Consider the following 26,268-nt stretch of genomic DNA (forward strand, 5'->3'; position numbering starts at 1 on the left):
ATTTATGTATTTATATGTGAGACTTATATAGCTGCCTATCTTATATACAATATTTATGGGCAGGTCAGCACTATCCCCCTGGTATCCTTTTTGCTTACTGTAGTGATCTTCTCTATTCCCAAGATCATCTTGATTTTCCAAGTTCCAATATTCTTGCGATGCCTGGAGCCAGAAAGCTGCATTATGAGATGGGGCAGAATGTCCAAGCTTAATTGAAGAAGGCCTGGGGCAGGTTTTCCCAGTGCCTCCCCTGGGTGGCCCTGAAGCACATTTAACATTCAAAAGAATTGCTCAGGTAAAAGAGCATCCAAACCTCAAGCTGATTGTGACAGGTTTGTCAATACACAATAAGTTGATTCTTATTCCAAAAAGACCACAGTGTAATCTCACAGCACATTCATCTTCTAATGTACTTGCAGTGTATTTTAGAATATGTGTGTGTGTGTGTGTGTGTGTGTGTGTGTGTGTGTGTGTGTGTGTGTGTTCCAGCAAAACTCTGCAACGCCTGGAGCAATTTCAACCAAACTTGATACACAGATGACTTACTCTCTGGAAATAAATATGCTGGGGGTAGGACACCCGTAACACTCCTCGGGGGGGGGGGGGTGTTCTGTTAAGATACAGCCTGTTGTGCCTTAAAATGACTTCTACCATACTGCTGTAAAATAGCTTCTACTGTACAGCGCAGTGGAGTTGCCATGGTAACGGCTTCACAGTACTCCATAAGGGGGCTCACTCTGATAAGTGGGAAAATCAACATTAGAAGTTACATTTGGTCTGGACACTTTCAACCAGGCTTTGATTATTTTTGAGGACAATTTGGTTTTTCGGGGGCACAGGGAAAACATTTGTAACTAATTTAATTGTTGCCAAAATCAGGGCTTTTCCTGTCTAATACAGGATTAGGATCAATAAATACCCAGATAATCAGTTATCAGTTAGTTGGAGAATAAGCCTCTCTCTTGCCAGAGCCCTTTGCTCTTCCTCATATGAACATACAGCAACACCATTACTATGTTGACCAATCTAATGAAGGGGAATTCAGTGGAGAAAGCTGTTGGGAACAGTTAGCAATAAAAGGAAACCAGGCCACCAAAGAACACGATAGTTGGACTCCATCAAAGCTGACACTGATCAAAGTATAGAAAAACTCAAAGAAGCAGTTTAAGATCAGAGGACGTGGAGAGACCTGGCCCATGGAATCTCCAAGAATCAGAAACAATGGAATTATAACCCCATCATTTTGCTGACCATATTAGTGTGGTTGGCTTACGGCCCCTGTGTGTAGCTATTCAATAGTCCTTTTCATTTGGACGGAGAAGAAAGCCAAATTCTACACTCTGTTGTGTCCAGAACAGCTATTACCATAGGTAATAAATATTAATAAATATTTAAATATTTAGCTCAACTTAGCCAGAGCTTCGTACGACATTAAAACAGTGCTTTCCTAGTTTGCAAGTAACAGGAAAATAAAGTTGGCATGGGGTTTTGATGTAAGCATATTAATCCAACATGAAAGAACTAGTTTACTTACTTTTGAGGAAAAAAGTCAAAATTGCATACAGGTGAAGTTAAATTTAGAGGGAAGCATAGATTGCAATCATTATATATCAAACACAATCCTGTATTTGTTATTTTCAGTACAGCCATGCTGAAGAAGTGGCATTATGTCATTTTACCACAAGAGGGTGCTACAATACAGATTATAAATTATTCTGTTACAATACAAGTTGTTTTTCTTTTTTGTTTTTTTAAGGAAAAGTGAGAGACAAAGACAAAAAGTTGGGGCTGGTTATTTTGTTGAGCAGGGTGAGGTGTTTACAGTATCTCCCAGAATGAAAGAAGGAATGAAGCAATACAGTTGTTTTTGAATAATATGTTACCATCTGCTGTACAATTTTGCACCCCCCCCCCCCTGGTGAAATAGCTGCCTCTCTTTCTACCTATTTCTCAGGAAAGAAAAGGTCTTTCCAATTTCTCTTGGGTGTGTTTTGTATCTTATTTTAGTATTGGAGGGGGCTTCTGCTGGCATTGTTTTGTGCTGCCTCTGTTTTCATCAGCCTAGAGCCGTGATGGCAAACCTATGGCACGCAGAGCCCTCTCTGTGGGCATGAGAGCCATCACCCCAGCTCAGCGCATGCGCACGCACCTTGTGCCAGCCAGCTGATTTTTGGGTCTCTGTCATGAATGCGTGGGAAGCGGGGTGCAGATAGGAGATGTACACTCATGCATGGGGGTGGGGGTCACACATGCTTGCACGGGAAGCGGAGGAGCGCGGGGGCCCCCATGGTCCATTTTTTGTCCCAGACATATCTTTGAGACATAAATGTAATTTTGATCCTTTTACCCATGAAAAAATTACATTAAGGATCATTATTTGAAATATCACCAAAACTTGGGTCTGAATTGTGGCAACATGTTTTTTTTTCTTTTTTTGCAACAACAATAAAATTTGAGTGTTGAGCCTTTTATATGCTTAAAACCATTTTCCCCCCACACAATACATTCCCCTCTATAAGGTTTTGTAAAGGTTAACTGATTGTTGTGATTGAGACCATAACACATTTACACTGACTATTTATTGATGCTTTCAAAATGTAGCTAATTAGAATTGTTGCATTAATGTATACTGGTTTTGATGGTTGCATGTAGGTATCAATACTTCAGTCTGGACTGCATGAAGCAGAAACCGTTAATCAGTAAATGCAATTTATTTCACTTTCATTCTGGCTTTGCTGAGTTTGATTTAAAACCGGATTGAATCAGATGCATTAATGCATCTGTCGGTTCTTATACATCAGTCCCTGAGCTTATTGGAGTTAGTGCATATGTAGCAGGCAGTGTCAAAAATATCTTTTTCATCTATAAGATAGCACTGATGTACTTAGTAAGAGAGTTACGCATGATTTAGTGGCTAATGCGGAACTGTGAGTGTGGCTTACAGCTTAACACGTGATGTTTGATATAGGTAGTCCTTGACATATGAACATAGTGAAGCCTACCCATTACAGTTGTGCCTGTCCATTATGGTTGTATGTTGTGGCAGTTGCTAAACAATTTTATGACCTCTTTTGCAACAGTCATTAACCAAAAGCTGCAATCGTTAAGTGCTGGTTTTCAACAAAACCTTCATAAAATACACATAAAATATGTGACCCTTGGGAAACTGCAAACAGCTATAAATGCAGCTGTGTTGCCAAGCACTCAAAGTTTGGCCACATGACCACAAGGGGGCCTGATGGTCAGAACTTCAGAACTGATTTCATTCAAAGTAGTTCATTCACAACTTTTAACGGTTGGGAAGTGTTTGATTATAGGTTGGGGATTACCTGTACTTCACTGGAAGTATTGTAGAAGCTGCCATATTTCTTAGTAAATGCATATTTGCAAACTGATTGTGCTATTCCCTTTAAAAACCACTACGCAACCACTGCGCTGTGGTGGCCCGGTGATTAGAATGCAGTATTGCAGGCTAATTCTGCCGACTGCCAGGAGTGTGACTCTGACTTGCTCAAGGTTGACACAGCCTTCCATCTTTCCGAGGTCGGTAAAATGAGGACCCAGATTTTTGGCGGCAATAGGTTGAGTCTGTAAACCGCTTAGGGATGGCTGGAAAGCACTTTGAAACAGTCAGTGGTGGGTTGCAGGCGGTATGTCCCAGTACAGGTGTACTGGATCCTGCCCGGAGCACCGAGTATCCTCCCGGTACGGTGCTCCGCAGGGCCCATCCACCTACCCACGCTACTTATCGTGTTTTAAAGCTGTCAGCACTTCTGCACATGCGCATGGCACATACAGCGAATATGTGATGCTCCACTGAGCAGCTGGAGCATCGCAGAGGCTTGCAGAAGCATCCTTTGATGCTACAATGCGTGCGCGCGCTGCACACGTGCATGTGGGTGATGCCGGAGCCCACCACTGGAAGCAGCATACAAGTCTAAGTGCTATTGTTACTGCTAAAGATAAGGAGCGAAGTGCAGCAAAACAATATGGATACACTTTTTGTCATTCTAGTCCCGTTCCCTCAAATAAAAAGGGAAGATTTGTTGTTGCTTTGATCGTTTCTATGTGTTTGTCAATTTCAGTCATTCCCCCTTCCTTCAGGGGATGGGAGATAGATAATTACTCAACCATAAGTCAGTTGTAGTTTTCTCCAGCTCTATAGCGACTATCTACTTGAACAATCTCTTTTCCATGGCAATTTATGCTTTGCTGGCTTTCCATGTTTTTGTATGTGGTGTTATTTTAACTTGGGAGTTGTTCAAATGGGATGTGGAAACCAGGAAGACAAACCAACCTAGAAACGTTCAGGCAGAGTCTGAAATCAGGTCCATCCTATTTCTGCTGCAGGGCTCCCACTGGGAAGGAGTCTTTCTCCTCTGGCTGGTGACAAGGAACACAAAAACAAAGCTACAGAGGGAAGCCAATCACATTCTCTGTAATGAATTGTCTACTTCAGAGGCCTTCAAACTTGGCAACTTTAAGACTTGTGGAATTGCCAAGTTTGAAGACCTCTGCTCTATTCACTCACAAATCAGGACCACAAGAAGTTGTCAGGACCACAACAAGCTATGCTGGCTGGAGAATTCTGGGAGTTGAAGTCCACAAATCTTAAAGTTGCCAAGTTTGAAGGCCTCTGCTCTACTCACTCACAAATCAGGACCACAAGAAGTTGTCAGGACCACAACAAGCTGTGCTGGCTGGAGAATTCTGGGAGTTGAAGTCCACAAGTCTTAAAGTTGCCAAGTTTGGGGACCTCTGCTCTACTCACTCACAAATCAGGACCACAACAAGTTGTCAGGACCACAACAAGCTAGGCTGGCTGGAGAATTCTGGGAGTTGAAGTCCACAAGTCTTAAAGTTGCCAAGTTTGGGGACCTCTGCTCTACTCACTCACAAATCAGGACCACAAGAAGTTGTCAGGACCACAACAAGCTATGCTGGCTGGAGAATTCTGGGAGTTGAAGTCCACAAGTCTTAAAGTTGCCAAGTTTGGGGACCTCTGCTCTACTCACTCACAAATCAGGACCACAACAAGTTGTCAGGACCACAACAAGCTAGGCTGGCTGGAGAATTCTGGGAGTTGAAGTCCACAAGTCTTAAAGTTGCCAAGTTTGGGGACCTCTGCTCTACTCACTCACAAATCAGGACCACAAGAAGTTGTCAGGACCACAACAAGCTATGCTGGCTGGAGAATTCTGGGAGTTGAAGTCCACAAGTCTTAAAGTTGCCAAGTTTGGGGACCTCTGCTCTACTCACTCACAAATCAGGACCACAACAAGTTGTCAGGACCACAACAAGCTAGGCTGGCTGGAGAATTCTGGGAGTTGAAGTCCACAAGTCTTAAAGTTGCCAAGTTTGGGGACCTCTGCTCTACTCACTCACAAATCAGGACCACAAGAAGTTGTCAGGACCACAACAAGCTGTGCTGGCTGGAGAATTCTGGGAGTTGAAGTCCACAAGTCTTAAAGTTGCCAAGTTTGGGGACCTCTGCTCTACTCACTCACAAATCAGGACCACAACAAGTTGTCAGGACCACAACAAGCTAGGCTGGCTGGAGAATTCTGGGAGTTGAAGTCCACAAGTCTTAAAGTTGCCAAGTTTGGGGACCTCTGCTCTACTCACTCACAAATCAGGACCACAAGAAGTTGTCAGGACCACAACAAGCTATGCTGGCTGGAGAATTCTGGGAGTTGAAGTCCACAAGTCTTAAAGTTGCCAAGTTTGGGGACCTCTGCTCTACTCACTCACAAATCAGGACCACAACAAGTTGTCAGGACCACAACAAGCTAGGCTGGCTGGAGAATTCTGGGAGTTGAAGTCCACAAGTCTTAAAGTTGCCAAGTTTGAAGACCTCTGCTCTACTCACTCACAAATCAGGACCACAACAAGTTGTCAGGGATGCAGAATATGTAGACCCAAAATAGGTCAGTTAAGAATTGATAATGCGGACTTCAGATTAGATACCAGCATTGTTGTGTGCTGATTCAAGGATGAATAAGACAGATCTCACATGTAACACTCTCCATTTCTCTTCCAGGCTTCTGATTCTTCCTTTTCCACTGACTTTCTGCAGCACTTTTGATCACCAGACTTTCCTTTCTTCTGAATCAGTGGTGGGTTTCAAAATTTTTTTGAACCTACTCTGTGGGTGTGGCCTCCTTTGGGCCTCTGTGGGTGTGGCTTGCCGGCCATGTGTTCTCCCTCCCTCCCCCCCCCCTCTCTCCTTCCTTTTGTCTCTCTGTCCCCTTTTCCTTTTTTTTCTTTCATTTCTCTCTCTGTATTTCTTTCTTTTTTTCTTTTTTCTTTATTTCTTTTTTCCTTTATTTCTTTTTCTCTTTCTCTCTCTGTGTGAGTCTCTCTCTCTCTCTCTCTCTCTCTCTCTCTCTCTCTCTCTCTCTCTCTCTCTCTCTCTCTCTGTGTGTGTGTGTGTGTGTGTGTGTGTGTGTGTGTGTCAATGGTGGGTTTCAAAATTTTTTGGAACCTCTTCTGTAGGTGTGGCCTGCTTTCTGGGTCCACTGGTGGAACCTCTTCTAATCGGTTCAGTAGATTTGACAAACCAGTTCTACCGAACTGGTGCGAACTGGTAGGAACCCACCTCTGGACTGAATCCTTATGAGGTTTTTGAATGCACTATGTTACGTTTAATCTGGGGATTAATTGTTTTTCAAATATGAATTTCTTGGTAGATTTTTGTAAAACTTAAAATCATATATGCTATTTGCAAATGCATTCAATTGTAGAGGTGTGGGAAGTTATCATCCAGCCCTCTCCCAGAAAAATGAAATATCCTAGGAAATATTGAAAAGGCAGAATATTTCTCTGGATGTGAAAAGAAACATGTTTCAAAAGACAGAATAGTTGCCTATAGCTTTCTGCCCATCCCCAGCTAATGGGCCATTAAGATGGCCAGGCTAGCCCACTTTACATAATAAAGACTTCTCCTCACTGCAGCTGTAGGGGTAAGGGATATTACTCAACTGACCACAAGGCATCTGAGAACTCATCACAGCCTAGAGAGTAGCCCCCTGCATGGCACCATGGGAGTCTGACAACCAGTCAGAATACATTTCTTACACAGGAACAGGAAACAGAGAGGTGGGACTAAACAGGGTATAAAAAGCCTAGCAAGCCCCTTCCTCACCCTTCTCTCTTCTTCTCCATCAACATTGAAACATGTGATCACCTTTTCTGTACAGGGCTCAAGCCATGTGGCCCTGTCCAACAATAAACCATCTTTCCAAGCAGCCTCCATGTCTCCAGTGTCTTCTTCCCCACTTGGAGCTGAACCCAAAAGGACATTTCTTTCAACAGAGGAAAAGAACACTCTTGCTCCCACCTTGATGCTACTATGTCAACACATTTGTATGGCAAAAAACATGTACCCTAGCATGACATATTAGACAGCAAGGCAGGGAACTCAAACACTACAAGCAAAATGATTGACAATGGCACAAGTGGGCAGCACTTAAATATAGTAAGCAGTTAGTATAATTCAGGTTTTCAGGTTGGTCAGATAGGTTTGCAAATCAATTTCTCTCTGCCAAGTCATCCAGCGTAGGTTTATCAACTGCATTGAAGAAATGAGAACATTGCTTTAAGAAAAAATACAAAGAAACAAATGTATTCGAACAAGATTTAGAGCAAAAAGGATACAATTTTCTTGCCATAACAATTTGGACCCTTGGCTGTGCCAGTCTCTTAGAATATACCTGTGACGACGAACCTATGGCATACGTGCCGGAAGTTGCATGCAGAGCCATCTCTCCAGGCATGTCAGCTGCCGCCTGTTGCTCTTCCGGGTTCCGGCATGCACATGCACGCCTGCCAGCTGGTCTTCATGCATGCATGCATGCATGTGCAGCAACCAGCAATTCTTAGCATGTGCATGCGTGGCAGTAACTAGTAGACCATGTGATTGGCACACATGCACACAGCGCCTGCCCGGGACCTGCTCTTTGGGTTTCCGGCACTCCCCACCCGCCCGCGGGCTCCGGTTTCAACATTCGGTGCCAAACAGGTTCACCAACATTGGAATATATCATTCTATTTGGCAAGGTTTGTTTAACCTGTAGTATTAAAATATACCACAAGGGGCCGCTCCTGTTTCTTTTAACTCTACAAAGGAATAATTCCTAGTTACTTTAGCAACAGTAAGTATCCTACTTAGCAACAGTTAGATTCTTAGGCTCCAAGCAGCTGATTGGCAGGATTTCTCCAACCAAGAGAAGACATTCAGAAGATCAATCAGTAGGATTTTACGGAGGAGGAGGAAACAGTGTTTCTGGCAAACCTAGTTTCTAGGCCATCTCAATAAGTGGTTCTTTTATTATGACCCTTTAGTTTCTCCTTCTGCAGTTTCCTTCTCCGGATTCCTCCTGCTCAGCTTTATTATATGGTGCTTTAATATAATGGCAGGTTTTTCAATCAATGCTAAGCAGCTCTTCAGTTTCTTCGAAAGTGATGCCAACTCCAAAGAAAAATTGCAGCTGCCACAATTGAAGATGTAATGGAGAGACAATTAGAGTATATGTTTATTAGCATGTTAGGTTATAACCAATTTTATCCAAGAGAATTTGCAGAACCAATTGAAGAGTGTGAACTTCAGTATTCATCATCATCATTTCATCACCATTCTATTCATTGTCTATATCCACTGCAGGATGAAAGCCTCTTCTGAATGTTCCCAACCAATATGATCCTGAGCTTTCTTTTGCCAATTGGGCCCACAATACTTGCGGATGTCATTGGCCCATTTTGAGTAGGTCTCTTTCGTGGACGCTTTTTATCAAATTAGATCCATTCTATGACTGCCTTGGTCTACCCGCCGTCAGTTCTTCTTGCTATTTAAGTATTAGGAATGCAAATATTATGAATAAACTGCTTCTGGTTTAAGGAGGTTGGATGTGTGCACCTAGATCAGTGTTTCTCAACCTTGGCAACTTGAAGATGTCCGGACTTCAACTCCCAGAATTCCCCAGCCAGCATTCGCGAATGCTGGCTGGGGAATTCTGGGAGTTGAAGTCCGGACATCTTCAATTTGCCAAGGTTGAGAAACACTGACCCAGATGGACTCCAAATCACCATTTTTCCTTTGAAACATCTAGATTATTGTACTTCCCTGCCCATATATAAGCAAAGAAGAATGAAAACCAAGACCAGTCAGGGGAAAATGCATGAGAAGGAATTCAAGGCTTGGTTAGGAGCATAAGAGTTAAATAATTTAACTTTATGTGCAACGTTGTATGTGTCTTCTCAAGAAGGAGACTTTTAGAGTGATTTTCCCACAATTGCTCAAAGCATAGCTTGGCTGGGAATAGGGTGTTGGTGGCAGATTAAAATGATGGTGAAATTCAGCCATTGTTCATATGTGTCTTTGTCTGGCTGTGTTTACACATAGATGCAAGTGTGCAAATTTACCCTCCAACAGGACAATCACAGTAAGAGAAAGTACTGTATTACTGTACTATATTTAGGAATGTTGAGACACCATAGGTTAAATGAGTAAGGAAGCTTTTAGAAGAAAATGGCAATGAATACAAAGTTATTTAAAGTTTTTTATAAAATGTAGTATCTTTGGGGATTAATTTTTGTATACACTGCGTATAAAACTAAAAAGCTGGTTTTAACTTATTGCTAAGATACTAGACCCCAGATATCTTGCTAAGACATCTTTTGACCAAAATTTGGTGAAAAGCCACAATGGACCAATTCAACCCCTCTTTTTCAACTATTTTTTCAACTTTATGTTCCCACCAATTTTTTTACTATTGGCACATGATAATTTTACAGATGTTCCAATGAATCATGTTGTGTTGTTGCTTATAACCTGCGTGGTCTTCTTTGCATAAGCTGAGTTTCTTCTTCTTCTTCCTCTTCTCTGCCATTGAAAAGTAGCGGCTAATTTGTGATTTACCCTCTCTGAGACACAAGATTGTAAGCATGGGGTGCAAAAGAACAATGCCCAACCTGGAGACACTGGCACCTGAAGCATTTTTCATACAGAAAGAGGGCAGAAGTAGGGGGCAGAGGGGATGTGCCCCTTGTTTGCCTCTGGTTAGGACTGCTTCTTCCAGCCCCATTTGATGAAATGATGCTGTGTTGATTTTAATTTTGTAATTTTAAATGTTTTAAATGTTTTTATTGTTGTTTTTATTTGCTGTGAGCTGCCCAGAGTCCCTAGGGAGTGGGCGGTATACAAATACCATTAAAGTTTGAAAGTTTAAATTATTGTCATTTGAACCAATGGTGGGTTTCCATTTTTTTTTTACTACTGGTTTGCTCGTATGCGTACGTGATGCTTCTGCGCATGGACAGCTTTTGTGCATGCGTGGAAGCGTCCGGGTGGGTGGGCGGAGCCTCCAGTCGCCGCTACTGGTTCGCCCAATCTGGCCTGAACCAGCAGAAAACCACCTCTGGTTTGAACCTTTCTCACTCCTAAAAGGCTTAGATCAATGGTTCCCAACATGGGGCCCACGCCCCACAGGAGGGCAATTTGATTTTTAATGGGGGCAATTTGAACCTTGTTTAAACCAAGTTATAGGCCTTTTAGGCTTCCTCTGCATGAGTAGAGTTCACTTTTTGAGTAAAGTAAGAATTATATTGGGGGGGGGGATGAGGATTTTAGGGATGCTTAGAACCACTGACTTAGATGGATTGTTTGTTTATGAATATCTATCTTATTGCCTGGTTCGGTTGGAACGATTGGGAATATAGGGGGAAGTTGAAAGCCTGGACTGGAAGCAAATCCCGCAGGGTTCAAGCAGCGAACAGCATCGGGCTGGAACAGGGGCTTTGTTGTCAAACCCAGCCAAGCTCTCTTGTTCGACCTCGGAGCCCCCAACGCCAGCCCCCCCCCCTCGCGGATCGTTCCGCCCGCCGCGGCGCAACACGGCAACTCCGAGCTGGAGTCCAGCCCAGCCCGCGCAAGAACTTCACCTGGGTGGGAGGGGACGGAGTGACAAGTAGGGTTTGTGACGTCAGCGCCTGGGCGGGACCTGCCGTTTGCCTTATAAAAAGGGATGCCGAACCGCCGAACGCTTCGCGCAGCTATCGGGGAGAGCGGAGCCGGCAGACGAGAAGGAAGAGAAGAAGGAGAAGAAGGAGAAGGAGCGAGCGGGCTTGTTGGGGGGTTGCTGGGTGAAGGTCCAGCCGAAAGGAGCCATGGATTTACTGAGGACTATCGCTTATCAGCCGGGCAGCACAGCCTCTGGCGGAGGTGGAAGCGGCGGCAGTAAGATGGGGGAGCAGCAGCAGGCGCTGGGCAAAGCCTGCGGTGGGGAGTCGCGGAGAAAGAAGGCGGCGGAGTCGTCCGAAAGCCACCACCACCACCACCACCACTCGCATTCGGCTCCCGAGATTTCTCGGATTATTACAGACTCAACCACGGGAAGGAGATATTGCCGCGGGAAAGTGCTGGGAAAGGTAAATGCCCGGCGGCACTTTTGAGAGAGAAAACGGCTTGGAAGCCTGGCTGGGCTTTGGACTAGTCGGGAGACACACGGAGAGGCGGTTGCAGAGGATGAGCTACGGCAGCTCCTGCCTCCTCCCGACCCTCCCCCCCCCAAAAAAAAACAAGCACCCCAAGTCCGTCCCCAAATGTGATCGCCGTTTGGGGCATTTGAATACTTCTCCTTTTTCTCTTTTTGTGAAGGTCTTGCACAGTTCTCTCCTCGCCTTGAAGCGCTCGATCGAATGACGTCCCCGTTTCTTCCTTCTTTGTGCAGGCTTTTCCCTCCCTCCTTCTTCCTCCCCCTTTTCTTTCTCGCCTTTATTTCTCTCGTGGCTTTTAGGAGGGGCGAGAAAAAAAAAGAAGGATGAACAAACAGGGGGGGGGGGATAAAATAGATATTAAAGGCGTATTCGCTCCTTTCTGACTCCTGGATTTGCCTTCTCTTTTCTCTCCCTCCCTCCCTCCCTTCTTTCTTGTGTCGCCTGGCTCAGGGGTCACCAACCTTTCGGACCTCAGCGATCATTAATTCCTAATTTTCAATCCCACAGACCACTTATACATTAAAAAAAAAGATAAATAGTATTTAGTGCAATATAAAAAATGCAATTGATTTTTGTGCGGACCACCAAAATTTTCTCCTAGACCACCAGTGGTCCGCGGACCACCAGTTGGTGACAGCTGGCCTGGCTCACTTGAAGCACTCCCCCCCCCACAAAAAAAAAACTCCAGGCTGTTGCCATTAGGGATCTTGTGACACACATAAGCCGCCTGTCTGAAGAGGTGGTTTCACAAAAGGATGTGAAAAACTCCTACACAGAGTGTGGCTTCCATGCAGGGTGAGAGCATAGAGCGTGTTATGTGCCATTATGGAGAGAAAGCAGATGCAATAGGCATTTCACAAAGCAGGAATCCAAACATCTGGATTTTTCTCCTCCGCCCCCCATCCCCTTCTCTTTTTGTCAGCATATAGATACAATAGAGAACTGTGACCTTCTTTTGTGTGTCTGTGTGTAGAGAAATTGCGGATTCCTGCATGGTGAGGTTGGGAATGCACAGGACAGGAGATCTGTTGCCTTGCTGTAAAAGGGAATGTTGTCAATTTCCCTTTGTGGGATGGTTTGTTTGGAGCGGAGTAAATTGGCTTCATTTTTAAATACTAGGAGAAAGATGTTCTTAGGTTGCCTGTGGTGAAAATTTAGGTCAGATTTGGGGGGGATGACCCCCAAACCTCATCAACAACTTGGGCTCGTGGTGGGCGATCTGTTGTTCATAATTACACGTCTCTTGTTCTTTTGAGATTACCCAGTTGATTTGGACTCCTCAAAGGAGGGAAGGGGAAATATCTTGCTTTCTCACCCTAATGTGCTTTCTCCTCTGCTTTGTCTCTGTAGGGTGGCTTTGCAAAATGTTACGAGATGACGGATCTGACCACAAACAAAGTCTACGCTGCAAAGATCATTCCTCACAGCCGAGTGGCCAAACCCCATCAAAGGGAAAAGGTGTGTGTTGAGGGTGACTCTCCTTTCAGGAATCTCTTCGGAGGCTTGGGTGGCCCTTCCCTTTTCCTGCAATGGCTTGCTCACGTGTAAACCCTTTCTTCCCATGGATGGCAGGAAGCAAGGCTAATAATCCTTTTGTTTGCCTCCCCTCCTTTTCAGATTGATAAAGAGATCGAATTGCACAGAATGCTGAACCATCGGCATATCGTCCAGTTCTTCCACTACTTTGAAGACAAGGAGAACATTTACATCCTCCTAGAATACTGCAGCCGAAGGGTGAGCATCCCAGTGGGCAAAATCCACTATTCACTTACATGGAAACAGCAGCTAATGTAAAAAAAAAAAAAATTAAAATGTAAAAGGTATCTTCCAGACGCAGTGTTTCTCAACCTTGGCAACTTGAAGATGTCTGGACTTCAACTCCCAGAATTCCCCAGCCAGCGAATGCTCCATAAAATAGCGAATGCTGGCTGGGGAATTCTGGGAGTTGAAGTCCAGACATCTTCAAGTTGCCAAGGTTGAGAAACACTGTTCCAGAGGCAGCCTTTATCCCTTGCTCTAATGCTAGTATTTTTGTTTACATATGTTCTGGCTCCATGTGTGATTTCAGGAATGTAACTTTCTCTGTCTTTTATATTTTATTTTCCCTTTCCTGTTAGTCGATGGCACACATCTTGAAAGCAAGAAAGGTATTGACGGCACCAGAAGTGCGATACTATCTAAGGCAGATTGTATCGGGACTGAAATACCTTCACGAACAAGAGATTTTGCATAGAGACTTGAAGCTAGGTAAGCTGACATTCTCTCCCATGCCTGGCTTGTATTAGATATTGGAAGAACAGGGTGGTTTCCTCCCCCTCCCCCTTATGCATTATTTTACTTCTGTGTTTATATTGCACTCCCAGAGATTAATAGATACAATCGGCTCCTTTGCTAAGAGAGCCTTGGAATGCTTGAGTAATAGCATTAAGTAGTCATTCATAAAGAAAAGTTGGCTAGCTATTTGCTGACCTCCTCTAGACACAAGCCAGCACTTGTCCAATATGTTAATCAACTGGTGCTCAGCTGTCTTTTCCCCCCCCACTCTTGATCTGTAGGTAATTTCTTCATTAATGATGCCATGGAATTGAAAGTGGGTGACTTTGGCCTGGCTGCCAGGCTTGAACCATTGGAACATAGGAGAAGGTAAGGCTTTTTTTTAAAGAAAGAGGACAATTATTTGGGTTCAGTGTCTTCTCTTGCCTAGCTTTGAAGTCTTGGGTTTCACAGTAGGAGAGATTGAAGGCTTCCATAGTATGCAAAGATTGGCCTTTAAGACATGGCATCTGATGACTGCCAAGTCATCAGATACTCACTCATTCCACTTATATAATTTACTTTGGATGTGAATGGGCCTTTTAGGTACTGATGCATTTCTCAGCATCTCACAACACCAGCCACATGATCTGAGGCTGTTAGCCATGATAATGACTAACAATGCAGAGGTCACAAGTTTCTCATCTCTTGGGGTCAACTCATGCTGTCTTCTATCTCTGAACAATTCCAGAATATTACAGGATACGGATGGATGTAGATAAAGTTAACTAAGTGAATTGTCTTAAGGATGGCAGTTACTGAATCTTCTGCAGTAATAACAAAACTATTTGAAACCATAGTGATTTTATATATAACCTATTTTATGGAGTATATTATAGCCAAGGATAGCTTGGAGAAGTTTGAATAAAGAAGTAGAAAAGGGGTTAACAGTGAACCTTCCCAGTATGGAAGTAACAGCCAAACTAATAAAAGTAAAAATTCCTTTAAGTTCAAGACTCAATGACCACGGAGATGCTTCACATAGTTTCTTTGGCAATAAATAAAGATGGCTTGCATTGCCTTCAGATGTGCTGTTCAACTTCGTAGTCTGGCCTATGCGCTTAGGTTTCCTGGGGATCTCATCCAAGTCCTAACCCATTCTAACACTGCTTAGCTTGTTTCAGATGGGCAGGCCTTTGGGTGGTAGGAAGGACTTGGACTTAGACAATAGTTTATTCTTCTGAACTGATAAGATTCTAAATTTTGATTTTACTCTTATTTCAGAACGATCTGTGGCACACCAAATTACCTTTCCCCAGAAGTCCTTAACAAACAAGGGCATGGCTGTGAATCTGACATATGGGCCTTGGGCTGTGTCATGTGAGTATTTATTGAGAATGTTAAGGTGGATTTTCAAACCAGTGCTTGAAATAATGAGAAACTGGTTGTGTTTTATTAGAATCACACCACATGGGCACTTGTTGTGTTATACTGGTACAAAGTAATGTGTGATGTGTTTTCTATCATTTTGACCTCTGGGATCTCTGTATTTTCATAAAGAGATTGCTCTTCTTCTTTTTAATTTGGGAGATAACAAAAGTCCTGTGTTTGTCTTCTGACAGGTATACAATGTTATTGGGAAGGCCTCCATTTGAAACAACCAACTTAAAGGAGACTTATCGATGCATAAGAGAAGCAAAATATTCTTTACCATCGTCTTTGTTGCCTCCTGCAAAACATTTGATTGCAAGCATGCTGTCCAAAAATCCAGAAGACCGCCCCAGCTTAGATGACATTGTTCGGCATGACTTCTTCTTGGTGAGTAGTAGTATTTTTGCTGGGAGTAGTAGTATTTTTGCATTTGAAGTTTCTTCTTTCAGTAATGACACTGGCTGCTGACAATTGATTGCATGTACTCTATATATATGTATGTTCTCTTTGTACAGGGTTTCACTCCAGACAGGCTTCCACCTAGCTGTTGTCACACAATTCCTGACTTCAATTTGTCAAGTCCAGCTAAGAATTTCTTCAAAAAGGCTGCTGCAGCTCTCTTTGGGGGCAAGAAGGAAAAAGCAAGATACTTTGACACACACAGTATGTATCCATTTATATCTGGGGGGGGGGTCTTTACTGAAAATGCTTTTTAAAAAAAAGATAAATCTGGTTGCATCTTTGCAATACGATTTTTGCATGCTTAGCTTCCCTCTGTTCATAAGTGATGGATACTTAGTAATCAACTAGCCATATTCCGAAATAATTGGCATGCTGGGATATAGAAACAACTAAGATTTTAGATTCTGCTAATAGCAATAGCACTTAGACTTATATACCGCTTTACAGTGCTTTACAGCCCTCTCTAAGCGGTTTACATAGTCAGCATATTGCTCACAACAATTCTGGGTCCTCATTTTACCCACCTCGAAAGGTTGGAAGGCTGAGTCAACCTTAAGCCTGGTGAGATTTGAACTACCAGATTGCAGGCAGCAGAAGTAGCTTGCAGTACTGCACTCTAACCACTCTAACCATCGAGGCTCATAATAAACAGTAGTGCCAGTCACTGAGTTAATTATTGGCTGGAAAGTGCAGTTTGTGCTATGCCACTCTTGGTAATAATTTAGACTGAAAGGCAAATCATGACAAGTTTCTACAGCTAATAAGCTTGCCCAACAGATACACAGTAGTGTTCTTTAGATTTAAGTATCAAATTTAATGGATCTGTTGTTGTGTTTTTTTTAAATTTTCCAGATCGATTGGTCAAGGAAGATGAAGAAATATATAAACTTAGGCATGACTTAAAGAAGACCTCAATAACTCAGCAGGCTCTGAAACACAGACCCGAAGAGGTAAGCAGAAATTACCCAGTATGACTCCATCCTTCTGAAAGTTTGAGCATTTCTAAACCTAATTAGAAGGGACTTGCAAACAATTGGAGCATCAACAGCTTGAGCACAATATTGTGAGCAAGATGTAACCTTTAACAATTGAGTGCAAGAACTCCACATTTCTGTTTGTTCCATACCTCAATAGTACAAATGAACCACCATCTGTGTTTCTTTGCTCTTTGCAATCCTTAAAGATTGCTGAACTCCATCTGTGATTCAAAGCTTCTCTCCACTCGTAATTTATTTGCATTCTCAAACTAAAACATGTATTGTAGGAGCTAAATCTGGTGAGAGTTGGGTGGAGTAAAGACAGTTCAGTGATTATTGAGTAAAATATGAAATGGAAGCAATGTTCCAGGATTGAATGTCCAAAGACAGGTTTTTGTGATTCCTTTGGGATATTTTTAGCAGCTTGCAAACTTTTTAAAATGCAGTGCAAATTTATGACTTTCTGGAGTTTTTGAAGGCATTGCAAAATTTAGGCATTAAGTAATTTGAAGGACTGTTTACTTGTCTATTCATCTGGGATTAGACACGTAAATGTGGATCAAACAAAATTCTCCCTGTCCTTTTCATGAAAATGACACTGTTTCTTTCATCTCTGATATTCGATGAACTCCGCCTTTATTGATAGAAAAGCATTGTGTGCATTGTAAGTACTTTGTAAGGTTCCTTTCATGGTTGTCCCAAAGGTGCTTTCCCCCCCCCCAAGAGGCAAATGGACTTTCTGGTTTTTCTTTGAAGTCATATCGCTTCTCATCCAAGAAGCTTCTTCAGCTCTGACTGAATGGTTGGAAAATGGAAGCCAGAACTGAAGAATATTTTTGGACGAGAAGTGATATGTCTTCAAAGAAAAACCAGAAAGTCCAGTTGCCTCTTGGGGGAAAAAAAAACACCTTTGGGACAACCATGACCTGGATGACTGAGAATCTCCATAGACTTCCTGTCATGGGCATCTTTTGCTATGCACTTTCATAAATGGAGTAGCAATAGGTATATTGGATTCACCTAAAAATACTCTTTTTCCCCTCCCAGGAGATCCAGCCTTCCAGCACCACTGTAGCAAAACCTAGTGCTCTAGCAGAAACCAAGCAAATAGATGCAATCCGGATGATTGTTCGAGGAACTCTGGGAAGCTGCAGTAGCAGTAGTGAATGTAAGTTGTGGCATAAGGGCTTTGTAGTGTCAAACAGGCGGGGTAGGGATTTCAATCAGGAATGCTAAAAGAATAGTGTAAAATATGGTCTTTTGGAAAGTGTTCTTTCTTCTCTCTTACACCCATGGGACTATGGCTAGTCTAGTGAAGAGAAGGACCAGGGGACACATGATAGCAGCTTTCCAATATTTAAGGGGCTGCCACAGAGAGGAAGGGGTCAAGCTATTTTCCAAGGCACCCAAGGGCCAAACAAGGAATAATGGATGGAAATTGATCAAGGAGAGATTCAACCTAGAAATAAGGAGAATTTTTCTGACAGTGAGAGCAATCAACCAATGGAACAACTTGCCTTCAGAAGTTGTGGGGGCTTCATCACTTGAGACTTCCAAGAAAAGATTGGACTGCCATTTGTCAGAAATGGTGTAGGGTCTCCTGCTTGAGCAGGGGGTTGGACTAGGTGACTTATAAACTCCCTTCCAACTCTGTTAATTTGTTAATCTAAGTAAAATAATAAATCTGATAGAAAACTCAGCAGTTAATAAGATATATCTTTTTCTAAACATCACAAAGTGGTCAGGGTTTGGGGGAGTGCTGAGATTCTGATGGATCTCTTAATTGTCCCTTTCCCTTTATAGGTAGGAAGTGTGGTTCTAGCTGTGTATTAAAGCAATTTATGTTATATTTCTCTAAGCAATTTGGTAGAGCAAGTCATTGTGTATTGAGGTGGCCTTTTTTTTTGTCAATTTCACTACTGGACGCATTATTCATGAGCCCCTTTGTCTCTTGCTAGGTCTTGAAGACAGCACAATGGGAAGTGTGGCTGATACCGTCGCAAGGGTATTGCGTGGATGTTTACAGAATATGCCGGAATCTGATCATATTCCCAAAGAACAGCTGGCTGTCTCTTTCCAGTGGGTCACAAAGTGGGTAGACTACTCCAACAAATACGGCTTTGGTTATCAGCTGTCTGACCACACTGTGGGCGTTCTCTTCAACAATGGTGCACACATGAGCCTTCTTCCGGACAAAAAGTGAGTAGCTGCTTGATTATAAATCCAGCTGTTGCATAGTTTCCATTCTATTATCTGCTTGAGCTTAACACCTTTGCCTTTGCTTTTGGTTCTCCAGAACAGTCCATTACTATGCAGAACTTGGCCAGTGTTCAGTTTTCTCCTCTACTGATGCCCCGGAACAATTCATCAGTCAAGTCACTGTCTTGAAATACTTTTCTCATTACATGGAGGAAAACCTTATGGATGTAAGTTGGAACGAAAGAAGTGGGTAAGGTGGCTTAAATGGTAGCTTATATAACGAGCTCTGTTCTAACTTTGCTATGTGCTTGTTTTTAGGGTGGGGATCTTCCCAGTGTTACAGATGTCCGCAGACCAAGACTTTACCTCCTGCAGTGGCTGAAATCTGATAAGGCGTTGATGATGCTTTTCAATGATGGCACATTTCAGGTAGGTGGAGTAGCAAAGTTTTCTCTGAGCTTATTCAAGATTCTGTAGGACCGTGTTGGTGAACCTATGGAACGCATGCCGGAAGCGGCATGCAGAGCTGTCCTGGGCGGGACACAGGCCTCACTAGCTCCATGTTCCAGTGATCGCATGAGCGCTGGCCAGCTGGCCGTTGCCTGCACAGGAGCACCAAAACCTGGAAGAGCAGCATTCCACCGCACATGCGTGTGTCGGCACCCAAACATCTGGGTTTCTAGCACGCGCATGCGTGATGGCCAGCTATTCATTGCATGCGCACATGTGCCGGAACACCAGAAGTTTGGATGCTGGCACACGCCTGGCGGAATGCTTCTCTTCCAGGTTTCAGCACTCCTGCACACATGAAGGCCAGCAAGGCTGCGTGTTCCAGGCGGGATGGTTCTGCATGCCATTTCCAGCACGCAGGTCAGCGCGCGGTGATGTAAAGTTTAGCCTTCACTGCTGTAGGATGTTCCCTTAGTATATTAATGGCAGAAGACTCATGCGAATAGCATTTTATATGCTTGTCAGGCAACCTAAGGAAATTGCTTTAATTTCCTTTTGCAGCAAGTAACATAAAAGATGCATAAAATATGAGCTATTGTTTGGGGCTTACTAACCAAAAGTGGGCATTTCCAAATTAAGGGTGTCAGTCATAACTATTAAAGAGAAACTGAAATCAAAATTTCTTGTCATCAAAGGTATGCAGAAAAGATATAATGTAGAATAATATCAAAAGTGCCAGTTTACTGAAATGGAGCACTATGGATAATAATAGTGCCATGCATGGTCTAGTAGGGGTTTTAAGTATTGTCAACATTTCTATGAATTGTTTATTTGGTCTGGGCCTTTATAATGATCCTAGGAAAAGATGCAGTGGCTTTAAAGAGTTCTGAACAGGTGCTAGGTGAGCACTTCTTTGCCCCTAAAGAAGTGCCCCTATTATCTTCTGCAAAGTTTTCAGTTTACATCAATATTTCTCAAGTCATAGAAAGTGTTCCAGAATGCTGTAGCTATGCACAGTTGACTTTATACTGTATTTACAGATCTAAACCCTACTATATACAATAAAAGTTAACTTCAAAGTAAAAGGGAATTTTGCTGCTATAGTTAGAGGAATTAATCGTTGCTTAAGCAGGTAGATTCTGCAATGCACGACCAGAATTTTTATTTTAATTCCTCATGTCAATAAAAATCAATGTGGTTTTTAAGAGTAATAATCAGTATGCAGAGACATTCAGGGACTATACTGGGCATTTTCCAAGAGACCCATTTCAATCAATCTCACCTGAATGAGACCCAACATGGTAGGCATTTAGCTAATAAGTTGCTGAGTATGTCCAAATATCACTAATATCATAAATATTATTAAGTGTCTTTGTATAGGGTGGTTGGAACAAACACATTAAGTTTCAATTCTTGATTCTTTTCAGGTGAATTTCTACCATGATCACACAAAAATAATTATTTGCAACCAAAATGAGGAATATCTTCTTACCTATATTAATGAAGATAGGTTATCTACAACATTTCGTTTGACGACTCTTCTGATGTCTGGATGTTCTCTGGAACTCAAGCATCGAATGGAATATGCACTGAACATGCTGTTGCAAAGATGTAATTAAAAGAACTCTTCTAAAACCAAAAAGGACTTATCTCACTGAAGTCTACAGTGAAGGCAGTTGGATTAAAAAAAAAACCTAGCATGTTGATGGATGTGTGAGGAGTAGGGACTGGTACGATGAAATGTCTCATCTTATGTACTGGGCTGGGACCAGACATGAAGCTTGTAGTCTTTGTTGGATTAATGATGTGGTGGCCAGGAATCCTTTGGAATGTAGCTTTCCTTGGTTCACTCCTTTTGAAAGAGTTGAGTTGGAAGACATTTCTGCAGCAAACTATTGGAGGACTTGAAACTGTGAATAACACTTGAGGAATTGGGAGGGAGGGAGATCTCGATGTTGTGGAATATCTGTAAGAGGCACCTCATGGCTGCTTAAACTGTGAACTATGGCCATATTTTTTTTTCCTTTTCTTTTCTTAATTCTTCCAAGAACTGATCACACTTGTGGCTGGCAAAGTGCATTCCTTGTTAATAATCTTTTTTTTATTTATTACAGCCCAAAGCAAAGTATTTATTACATACATTTTTTTGTAATTGTGATTTTTAAATATACATTTGTTGGCAATAAAGAGTGGAAAAAACCTGAACTGATGGTTTCCATATGATTTTTCCTCCGGTATGTACTGCGTTCCAAGAAAAAGCAAAAGGCAATGCTCACAGGGAAATGTCTGATTGCTGTTTCTTCCCTTTCACAGTTAGCAATCAGTCTGCCTTATGAGTGTGTGAAGACCAAGCTTTCCTGTCTGAAGTTTTGCTTGCTTAATAGACCTTCTTTATATCACTCATATAGTGGTGTGGCTGTGGGAATTAAATAATCCTTTTAACATAATTTCTTTTTAAGTTTATGAAAGCTGGGGGGTGGTCCTCAATGCCCTTTCCCATTAGGAGACTTGGAGAAAAATTCACTTTGCACTTTTTCATACAGATGAGAACAAGCTAGGCACCTCTTTATGGAATGTCATGCTGCAGTTTTCAGTGGAGAAGTTGGCTCAAAATATAAATTACAAAGAAATGGACTTTTTAAAAATGTTTGATGTAACTGAATGCAACATTTTAATATGACTCATCCACCATAATGTTTAATGACTAGGAAAGAAAACATATGCCCAAAAGAATACTGTGTACTTAATATCAGAAACAGTTTGGATGGGATGTGGATACCCTTTTGATAGACTTATTCTTTTTTTTTTTTGACTATTTTGAGAATTGTAATTGCAGATTATTACAAGAGAATGCTAGTATTGATCCTGTTCTTATGAATCCATAAAGATTTGACAATTGAGTAAACATAGCATTAACAGGTAATGTTCCACTTTTCTACTGACAGCTTTATACAATGCATGAAAACAAGGCATCATCTTAATTTATTTCTTGGATATTTCTTTTTGTTTAATTACCTCTATCATGGACCTGATGTATTGTGCAGGAATGTAGAATTTGGCAGATTAGTCTTACTAAAGGAAAAAAAATGTTGGGGATTTCCTACTTAACTCGCACAAATAAAATGATTCAACAGTTATTCTTGCCTGAGGGATAATAGCCACAATAGAGAATTCAAAGCAATATTAAAGGCACATACCATTCTGCACTGTATTAACAATTAGTTTGGCTGTTGCCAACATAAACAAAATCTAGCTAGAGAAAAGTAGATTTGATGGAGGTTAACCACAGCTTCCGTGATGGGAGTTGCAGTTATCTTAAATAAAGTTTTTGCAGAGACAGCTACTGGCAAGCATGTGTCCCTTTAACAATGCTCTTCATTGCAACTACAGTAAACATTTGAACAGCCTGATAGATAGTGCAACTTATATTAACCACGTAGACCTCTTTGCCTTCTAAACATAAAACTGATGTGCAGTTGTTCACAGAACCTAGTATGAAAGAAAGATTTCCAAGTTTTGTCTGCTATTTGAACAGTGGAGAGGTGTTATATTTAGGAAAGCAGGCTTATTTTAATCACAGCAGTTATTGGTTGCCTGTTGTTTTTAGATTCAGGAAAGCTTTGTGGCCACAATGCTGTTGTTTGGACAGTTATATTACTTCTACTGCACCCTCAACAGTGTTAGAGAAGACCACAATAACTCGATTTAATAGTAAGAGATTAAATGTTTAGGAAAAGTAGGAATGGTCATATCCTGTCATATTCTTGACATAAAATCTTATCTTACTCTGAAGGCATCGAAAGCAAAACAAAAACCTTTGTAATTACTCTCAAAAATTGACACCATTGTCTTCTTTGTCCTATAATGAAAATCAAAAGATGGCTGCTCCTTCATCTTGGTCTACTCCTTAATATTCTGTTATAAGGAAATCCTCTGTATTTTAGAAAGCAAAATCTTGCCACTGATGTTACTGCAGTTCTCACTGAGCTGCAGATTGATGAATCATCTTTTGGGTGTTTTGTCAATATTTAATTATTGTAAATCTCAATTTACACCATAGAATGGGGCTTATTTAGAGAGAAAACTCATTAAAAGCCTTACCTTGGGTGTACATTTCTTTAAACAAAGGTATGTTTATTTCCAATTTTGACCAATGTACATGGTTTCTCAAAAGAGTCCCCTACAAATATAGGTTACTTTTCATAAATACTGCATTTTTAAAAAATTTCTCCTTGGCCCTTTTTGTAACTAGAAAGTAGAAAGTTGTAGGTAAGGCTAGTTCAGGCATGTTTATTCATAGTTTTGATTGGTGAACTTTCTTTCTCTCTTCAGAACAGAAGTTGGGCATTTAGTACACTTTTCATGAAAACATCATTTTTGTATCTCTTTCACCCTAGCCTACATTTTTAATAAGAAACTAAAAGGTGTAGTTACCTTAATTCTGCAATGCACATATCACTAAATATTAGCACATGTATTGGCTGCAAAATATAAATTAAAATGCCATTAAGAAATAGATATAATTTATCCCTATCCCCACTGCCCTTTGTTACCTGGAGATATCAGGACCTGCAATGACAGAATAGAGAAGTGTGGGAAATTAAATACCACCCCAATAGGAAAAACATGATGACTTGCTCATAGGTCTACAACTATACTTCATTCTTTATATGACAAATTGGAGGGTGTTGGTATGGATTTATTTGTCCCATGCTTAAGATGCTTAAAATTTGGGGTATTCCGCTGACTATCGGCTGCCTGCAATTTGGCAGTTCAAATCCCACCAGGCTCAAGGTTGACAGCCTTCCATACTTCCAAGGTGGGTAAAATAAGGACCCAGATTGTTGGGGAAAATATACTGACTCTGTAAACTGCTTAGAGAATGTTGTAAAGTGGTATATAAGTCTAAGTGCTATTCAGGGGTGGATTCCGGAGTCTCTACTGCTGGTTCGCTTGTGGACATGCTGTGCACTTCCCGTGCATTCCCAGAGCAGTAAAAATTGCTCTGCGCATGTGCAGAAGCAAAAAACAAGATAGGTGCCACCAGGAGAAATGGTTTGGGGGCATGGTAGGCCTGGAGCCACTACCTGTTCAGCTGAACAGGAACTCACCACTAGTGCTATCGCTATTGCTATACCTTCATTGGGACATCATGGTGCTGGTATAAAGTTACAGTATTACCTCTCTTGTACACTTCCAGAAGGTAGCCTTCTAGAAAAGCTACCAATTTTTGTAATTTGTGTCCACGTGTTATAGCTACTGATTTGCCTGTGGTATTCTTTTCTTGAGACAGGTAATATGATACAGAGACCTTAGAGGGAAAATACCCCTTAATTTAAAAGTTTATGTGAATAGTGTAATGCAAATATAGATAAGCCCCTTCCACATGCAAGGTTTTTTTAAACCAATCATCATATGTCCCTAATCCCCACCATGCTTTTGCAGCTATAATCTTTACATTCAAAATGAATTGACTCCACCACTATTTCAAAGGAGACATTTTGCCTCATTTCTTTTAAAATTGTGGAAGTTGTAGTTGCCCTTTGCTGATAAGATAAGCTCATTCTTATCTTCTCTCACTCTTTTCTCGCTTATCTCTCTCTCTCTCTCTCTCCCTCCCTCCATCTCCCTCTCTCTCTCCCTCTCCCTCTCCCACTCTCTCTTCAAAGAGTTAAGAAGATGACATGATGTCTTCAAATTATATCTTCATCTTTCTTGTTTAATCTAAGGGACAAATCTGCACAATGGCTATTTCCCCCCTTGCTACTAAACAAATGGAGTCAAACAGTGTTGGGTTTCAAATTATTTTAGAACCTCTTCTGTAGGTGTGGCCTGCTTGGTGGGAGTGGCTTGTCAGCCATGTGATTGGGTGGGCGTGGCCAACTTGTAAAATGTGGTGAAACTCACTTAACAACCCTCTTGCTTAGCAACCAAAATGTTGGCTCAGGAACTTTGGCATTTGAAGCACGCAAGCCTTAAAGCTGTCAAGTTACAAGATCCTTGCACCCCTAACCCTTTAGAAAAAAAATACCCAGGGGTGTTCAAACTTGACAGCTTTAAGATTTGTGGATTTCAACTCCCAGAATTCCTCCTCTCGCTCTTCATCTTGATGATCTGTGGACAGGCGGGGGGAGGGAACTGGAACTGGTTCTAAACGGCACGGTAGATTTGTGGAACCTCTTCTATAGAAGAGGTTAGAACTGGCAGGAACCCACCCCTAGAGTCAAATGATGAAGAGGAATTGGAGAGAGAGATAAACAGTATTTCAGGGAATGTTCCCAATAAGAGAAAGAAGTAGATTCATCTTTTGGAAGGTAGGGCCATATATTTTCCTTGAACAGAGTGTTGGAGAAACACACATGTTTTTGACACCCAAATGGTGCCTTTTCAAGAGGCAATTGGACTTTCTTGTTTTTCTTTGAAGACATTTCACACCTCATCTAAGAAGGTTATTCAGCTCTGACTTGATGGTGGGGAATGGAAGGATTTATATTCCTTGCAGACAGCTGGTCATTTGCATTTATTTTAGAAAGTCATTGAGGCGACCTGGAGGTTTATCTGTGTCCTCATGGTCACCTGAGTAGTGCAAATGGGACAACTATGACCTGCATGTCTGTGAATCTCCATAGATATTTTTGAGATCCATCAGTTTGCCTTTTTTTAAAAAAACATTTGTGACTGGCTATGACCATTCTACCTTGTCATTTTTTGAATAAGGCTGCAGTAATACTGTGATATATAGATTTGAAAATGATTGATATAATAAATATCTACATTCCAAACCTGCATTTTGTGCTGCATGAGAACTTACAACTTCGATGAACTCTTAGATGAATGAAGACCTTCCACCCAAGTTTGTAAAGGATTGGTAGTGTTGACTGAAAGATGAATATGGGCTTGATACAGATTATGAATGATGAGTGAGTTTCTAGGAAACCTCATATTGTACTTCACTATTTTAGGCATGGTTTCTTTTTGTATCTCAGTGAATATAGGTATTGAT

The 26,268-nt window shown here is 41.7% G+C and overlaps 1 protein-coding gene across 1 annotated transcript; it reads left to right on the plus strand.

The window, feature by feature from the left end:
• The first annotated feature begins 11,050 nt into the window (after positions 1-11,050).
• PLK2 (polo like kinase 2) lies at positions 11,051-21,470 on the plus strand. The gene is made up of 14 exons (XM_032213431.1): positions 11,051-11,424; positions 12,844-12,951; positions 13,111-13,227; positions 13,611-13,740; positions 14,049-14,136; positions 15,031-15,126; positions 15,369-15,564; positions 15,693-15,840; positions 16,492-16,589; positions 17,664-17,784; positions 18,575-18,815; positions 18,913-19,042; positions 19,134-19,244; positions 20,693-21,470. Exons 1-14 carry the CDS (start codon positions 11,164-11,166, stop codon positions 20,882-20,884), a joined length of 2,037 nt encoding a protein of 678 aa, XP_032069322.1. The 5' UTR covers positions 11,051-11,163; the 3' UTR covers positions 20,885-21,470.
• Positions 21,471-26,268: the final 4,798 nt, after the last annotated feature.

Source organism: Thamnophis elegans, chromosome 3 (genome assembly GCF_009769535.1).
Source record: "Thamnophis elegans isolate rThaEle1 chromosome 3, rThaEle1.pri, whole genome shotgun sequence".
Classification (NCBI taxonomy): Eukaryota; Metazoa; Chordata; class Lepidosauria; order Squamata; family Colubridae; genus Thamnophis; species Thamnophis elegans.

Coding starts and splice junctions, on each gene's coding strand:
- PLK2 (XM_032213431.1), top strand. CDS start 11,164: ATGGATTTACTGAGGACTATCGCTTATCAGCCGGGCAGCACAGCCTCT. Junction 13,741..14,048: donor GCATAGAGACTTGAAGCTAG/GTAAGCTGACAT, acceptor CTTGATCTGTAG/GTAATTTCTTCATTAATGAT. Junction 14,137..15,030: donor CCATTGGAACATAGGAGAAG/GTAAGGCTTTTT, acceptor CTCTTATTTCAG/AACGATCTGTGGCACACCAA.